Source organism: Pinus tabuliformis, chromosome 3_1, assembly GCF_031772625.1.
Source record: "Pinus tabuliformis cultivar Carrire ecotype Pingquan chromosome 3_1, CPIR1, whole genome shotgun sequence".
NCBI lineage: Eukaryota > Viridiplantae > Streptophyta > Pinopsida > Pinales > Pinaceae > Pinus > Pinus tabuliformis.
In genome coordinates, this window is record NC_142301.1 from 106,967,279 (window position 1) to 106,974,182 (window position 6,904).

Here is a 6,904-nt window from a genome sequence, read left to right on the forward strand (position 1 = left end):
TCCTACTCCCTTCAGGTAAACAAACTTGCAGTGAAGTTGTTTTTATGAGCTTTCCCAAGTTAGCCACCTCCCTGTTTTGTGATATTCGTAACCTCGTACTGCATTCTTTTGGTTGCAGATTTTGGGTCTCAAAGGTGATGGTTCGTTGCAACACTTTGAAGGCTAGTCTGGCTCACGAGGGCTCCATCCGACTCAGGTAGACTTCCCACTCATGGCCGATGTGTTCCTTCTCCTGAACTGTCATAATTTTTTTTTCCTAACTCACCATACTGACACAGTCTTTTACTTTGTTTCATGCCTTGGTTGTTGGATACAGGTTGGGCGCCTACTCTACTCTAAGGAAACCCTCCTTGCATCGGATCCAGGGTTCCAGGTATGCACGTTTCCTTCGGCCGCCCTCGAATGGAAAGTCTCCATTTATTAATTGATGGAAGGTTGGCTAAGGGTATTCTTCGACTCTGTCTCTGCCGAGTTGTATGGAAGCTCCTGAGAGCAAGCTCGGGTTTCATGTGTATCGTTTTACTTCTCTTGCTATAAGAATTTTTGGCATTTGGCCATGGTTTCTAGTTCCTACCCTGGCCCTTGGATTATGGCACGACTGTACATAGTCATGTTGCGGCATGCTTCTCTCTTATTACTGTAATGTAAATTATTAATATGTTGGTGTTAAACTCAGTTGTTGACTTTTATTCTTTTACTGTCCCTATACTGCATGCTCTAAGGGTGTATTTGCATTAAATGGAATGTGAGGTTTCTCTTTTGTCATGGATAACCGGATTCGACCAACTGTTGGTTGATATCGGCTATTTATTATTTGACTACAATGCACAGTTTGCGAATGCATCTTGTATTTGATTTTTCGGTTTCAACCCGCTTGCAGCCACAGGCTTAATAACACTCTGCTAGGTTCCTTTTGGCTCTTTAAGGTTTTGCTGTTTGAAATACCCTACTCAAGGGTTTTGGAATACCAGGGTGTTAACTCTGGCCACGCCTGAGTAAGTTGTCTGGCCTACTCAGGCTCAAATGCCACTCTTGAGTGGCTGTCCCATGGCACTGTAACTAAACCCTGGCTACAGCGCCTCGTGGCTCTGTCTCACATAAGGTCTTTGTTTTATCGTTCACAGAATTGTCTTGGTTCTGAAAGATGTCAATTATATTGCAATGTTACATGTAAATTAGTTAGAATGAAATACTTACCGACCTCCCAATCTTTCTATGTCATGTACAGTTTCTTGCAATACTTTTAAGTGTAATTATTAATGTGGACATTTTTCTTTTCCTAGTTGATTTCTATTGCATCCAGCTCTGTTCTAGATTTTGGTGCACGTTCTTTACCACGAAGTTTCCTAGCCTGGCTATTACAAAATCCGTGTACCACCTTTAAATTAGGTAGGAGACAGAGGACAGTTATTCTGATTTTGTGTTAAATAAAACCCTGTACCCATTACCATCCTACTATCATCTTATGACCCCAGGATTTAAACCCTCGGGTTCACGTTAACTCTACTTAATGACCACTAATGAGGTTAACTCTTAGAATTTAACTTCTAGTTTAGTACAACCATTACTCGAAGTCCTCTAATAAGACTATAAAACTGACTTACGGGAAGATAATCCTTCAAATTCACTGCAAATATTGTTAAATACAACTATTAATTGAAGTCTCCTAATAAAACTAGTTTGCAGAAAGAAGTTCTTCAGTCCACTGCAGATATTAACGAGATTCAAGTTAACACTTCGTACCTGGTTTTCTATCCGATCAGTAATTCCAAGATTATGTCACCACTGCTTTCTGCAGTCAGCCAACCACCCAACCACGAGATTGTCCTTCGAGACCAATCTCCCCCCTAGCTTACTCAAGGACAAACCGCCCTTAACAATTGTCTGCGCTTTGCGCCCTTATCATTTGGTCATCACCACACTTGGCAAGCTTCCTTTCTCCTGCCCTCTGTCGGTCCTCTACCGCACAGTAATCACCCTTTCCTTCCTTTTCCTCGAAAGTCACCCACAGTGGAGAGGGAGGCAGTTAGGTTTACAACTGCTTCTTTTCTTTTTCTTTTTTTATTAAAAAAAGAACAAGAAAAAAAAGAACATAACTTTACTCTTCAGAAGTTACACAATATTCCCGTGACTAGGAACTCATTTATTTATTTACTCATAATAAAATATCAATTTATACAGCATATAGAACCATCATCCGTCAGTTTGTTTCTTTTCCTTTTAACTATGGTAAATAAAATATTTATAAAATCCTAGGGATATTACATCTTCCCCCCCTGAAGCTGGACATCGTCCCGATGTCCTTCAGCTATAAACAGCTCTGGGTAGGTCTGCTTCATGAGTTCTTCATCTTCCCAAGTGGCTTCATCAGGCCCAAAGTGCTGCCATTGCACTTTAACTTGGGTAATAGCTCGATTCTGCAGCAGTACTTCTCTCCGGCGAGAATGTTCAGCGGCTCGACCAAGATTTCTCCTTCAAGTTCGACCTGCAACATGAAACATCCTAAATTAGTTTTTTTTTAAAGAAATCCTTTAGGTTGGTCTATCGGAAATAATTCTCACTTGTATATCCTGCCACCTAATTACATGTTTAGGATCATACACATATTTTTTTAATACGGAGACATGGAAGACATTGTGGACTCGTATGTGACTTGGCAAGGCGAGCTGGTAGGCGACCGGCCCAATTCTTGCTAAGACCTGGAAAGGCCCACAATATCGAGGTGCCAACTTGGCACACCCGCTCCATTGCAATGTACTCCTTTTTGCCTGAATCCTCACATATACATGATCACCGACTTGGTATTCTTGAAACCTCCTCTTCTGGTCAGCAAAGTTCTTCTGCCTATACTGAGCAGTTTTTAAGTTAGACCGTACCTTTTTGACCATATCCTCCATTTCGTTGAGCATTTCCAGTCCTAACATTAATTTGTCTTCTGGTCCACCCCAACCTAAGGGGGTGCGACACTTCCCCCCGTACAAAGCCTCAAAGGGGCTCATTTGTAGTGAGGTATGATAATCGTTATTGTATGCAAATTCAACCAGGTGCAAATACTCCTCCCACTTAGTGGGTTGTTGCATCACATATGCCCTTAACATGTCTTCCACCACCTGGTTTACTCGCTCTGTTTGTCCGTCGGTCTGGGGGTGGTATATTTTACTGAAGTTCAGTTGTGTCCCTAATTCCGTAAATAATGTTTTCCAAAAAACTTATGTGAATCTCACATCACAGTTCGATATTATTGTCTTTGGTAGCCCATGCAATCTAAATATGTTTTGCATAAAAATATGGGCAATCTGCACCGCCTTGTAGGTGGACTGCAAATGTATAAAATGTGCTGCTTTACTCAATTTGTCTACCACCACCATAATAGAATCGTTATTCTTCCTTGTCTTAGGCAGCCCTGTTATAAAATCCATAGAAATAGTTTCCCATTTCCATTCCGGAATGGGTAATGGTTGCAATAACCGTACTGAGTGTTGATGTTCTTCCTTAATTTATTGGCACTCCAAACATCGTGCCAAATACTCAACCACATTCTTCTTCATACCCGGCCAGTAGTATTCCTTCCGTAGTTCTGTGATCATTTTATGATATCCAGGGTGCCTGACATAATGACTTCTATGAAATTCATCCAAAATTAAATCCTAAATGTTGTTTTGATTAGGCACATACAATCTTTCCTTTCAATACAGCGTTCCAGCAGCATCCACAGTGTAATTCTACTGTTTTTCTTCGCTGGTAGAATGTTGTACTTGCTGTCTTATTTGCTGATACACCATATCCTGCTCTTCTGCCCTTTGAATCATCTCTGCAAAGGGGCTTTTCCACTTTCTGGATGAAATTTCATATAAGCTTTGTAATTTCCGACTCAAAGCGTCTGCCACCCGGTTCTCTTTTCCCTTCAAATGTTTGATCTCGAAATAAAAAACACCTAGGAAATCCACCCACCGTGCTTGCCTAGCATTTAGGGTGGGTTGACTGAAATAATTAGTTAGACTGTGGTGGTCTGTTAATAATAAAAATTTCCTTCCCATAAGGTAATGTCGCCACATTTTCAGGGCGTGAATGACGGCTGCCAATTCTAAATCATAGGCAGAATATTTCTGCTCATGTTCCTTCAGTTTCCTAGATTCGTAAGAAATTACCTTCCCTTCCTTCATCATCACACCTCCCACACCTTCTTTGCTTGCGTCAATGCACACCACATACTCTTTGTTAGGATCAGCTATGCTTGAAATGGGGGCAGTGGTGAGCAGGTGCTTCAACTACTCAAAGCTTCTTTGACATTCCGGAGTCTATCTGAAGGCTCTCCCTTTTTTTTGTAAGGATGTGATAGTGTACGCTACTCTTGAGAATCCCTCAACAAATCGTCTGTAATAACTGGCTAATCCCATGAAGGATCTGATATTTGCGATGTCCTTTGGTACTGGACATTCCATTATAGTCCTTAGCTTTTCAGGATCTACTGCGATCCCTTCCTTCGTGATTATATGGCCCAAGTACTGTATTTCTTCCTTGAAAAAGTCACACTTGCTGAACTTGGCATATAACCGGTGTTCCCGGAGGGTTTGCAGCACTAATCTGAGGTGCTCCTTGTGCTCTTCCATGGTGTGGGAATATATCAGTATATTATCAATAAAGATCAGCACAAATCTATCCAAATATTGGTGGAATATGTTGTTCATTAAACGCATAAAAGTCGTTGGGGAGTTGGTTAACCCAAAGGGTAGCACAACAAACTCGTAATGCCCGTACCTCGTTCTAAAGGTAGTCTTGGCTATGTCTTCCTCCTTAATCCGGATTTGGTGATAACATGATCGTAGATCGATCTTGGAAAATATTGTTGCTCCTTTCACTTGATCAAAGAGTTCATCAATCCGAGGTAAAGGATACTTGTTTTTGATGGTCAATTTATTCAACTGACGATAATCTATACACATGCGGAGGGTCTCGTCCTTTTTCTAACAAACAACACTGGAGCCCCCCAAGGAGATACACTGGGGCGGATGTAATTTTTGTCCAGCAGTTCCTGTAACTGCATTTTTATCTCAGTCAACTCAGGTGTACTCATTCTGTAGGGTGCTCGGGATACCGGTGCTGCCACTGGTACCAACTCGATAGTAAAATCTATATCCCTCTTAGGTGGAAATCCAGGAATCTCCTCTGGAAACACATCAGCAAATTCTTGTATCACAGGGATGTTATCCAAAGTGGTTGTTTTATCTTTCGTGTTAGCGTATCCCACTTGGATGGCATAGATCTGACACCCTTTTCTAATGCATTTTGCTAATTGAGAGGCAGTTATTGGCCAAATCTGCACTGATTGCTTAATCCCCTGCAGCTCCTGTTTCTCACCAAGTTCATTCCCGTAATAGATAGTCTTTGTTTTGTAGTTGACTAGGGACCAGTGTTTTTCTAGCCAATCCATGCCAATAAGGACATCATAAGAACCAAGGGGAAGTACATTCAATTTTGCCTTTATTGACTATCCTGCTATCTGCAAGGGGTAGTTATCGAACTTAGCTAGTACTCTTCGCTTGGCCCCTGTTGCCAGCTGTACTAACCATGGGTTCCTAAATTTCATAGTTTGCAATTTACAATGCTCCACAATCTTAGGACTAATGTAACTTAATGTGGCTCCGGGGTCAATTAAAACAGTTACAGTAAGGTCTGAGATTTTACCTTCGAATTCCACCATGGTCAGCTAGTACTCCACCTGACAATCTTCCAGAGTCGCATTAATTCTTGGTAGGCTGCGTCCTATGTTGAAAAGTGTGCAACAAGAAATGCTTGTTGAGATTGTAACAAGATGATGGAGCTTAGTGAAAAGAGTCGCCTCACTAAGTGGGCCCGCAGGCAAATTATGGCGCAAGTTCTATTTTTGATCACAGTGTGGATGATCACAGTATGAGTGATCATAGTGTGGGTGATCACAGTGTGGGTGACCACAGTGTGAGTGATCACAGTGTGAGTGATCAAAGTCTATTTTTAGACTGGATGTCAAAAATAGAAAAGTCAAATATTATTGTCTCATAATAATATTTGGACTATAAACTTGATCTTATTCTCTTGGAGCACTTCAAGATGAGCTACAGATGTGGTACATGCAGATCCCAGAGGGAAATACGTGGTTACCTATGGGATGACTAATATTTGCATGCAGGACTTCAGTTAGAACTCAAGTGAGTTGAGTTTAGTGGACTGGAGGTGCAGTTGATGGAGTTGTGTTCAGTTTAGCTTTGTTAAACTGGATGTATTTAGTCTAACTGATCAATAGACTAGAGATGAGTTGGGTGAATTAGTTATTAATTAATTCACAAGTTATTAACTCATAATGCAATTATAGAATACATTAGTTAACTTAGTTGCATGTCAGTGCATATTCAGTTCAGCAGGGACAGGTGTCAGAGGATCAGATTGCTATCAGTTGTGACTATAGTTGTGCATGATGATTTGCATAATCAGAGGGATTGAGTATGCCAATGAATTGGCCAATATCAAGAATTGTAGCCTATGCTCACGTCCAACAGAGTGTGAGTGATTATTTGTAGGTCAAATACGAGTTTGGTAAGCCATTCTCATCAGTTCTTGAGCAGGTATTGAGCTGGAGAGGCAGGCAAGCAGTGGAATAGATTTGGAGATCAGATCTGAGCTGTATTGTGTGTAACAAGTGGAGCTGGTACTGGATTGCTTGTGATAAGCATTGTACTTTGTAATGTTACATGATTCAATCAATATAATATACAGATAGTGTGGGGATTTTAGCGAGATGCTTTCCCCGGGATACATACTGTGTTTATGAGTTTGATTGATGCTTCTATGTGTTCCTATGAAAGCTTCTGCTTCTGTAAATTGATGATCAACGTAGAGGAGATTATGTATTATGTATGTATTCCACAAT

General features: G+C 40.9%; 1 protein-coding gene across 1 annotated transcript; it reads right to left on the reverse strand.

Moving 5' to 3' along the window:
- Positions 1-4,933: 4,933 nt before the first annotated feature.
- LOC149185995 (uncharacterized) lies at positions 4,934-5,431 on the reverse strand. The gene has a single exon (XM_089409199.1). The coding sequence runs from the start codon at positions 5,429-5,431 to the stop codon at positions 4,934-4,936; it is 498 nt and encodes a 165-aa protein (XP_089265325.1).
- Between the last annotated feature and the right edge of the window lie 1,473 nt (positions 5,432-6,904).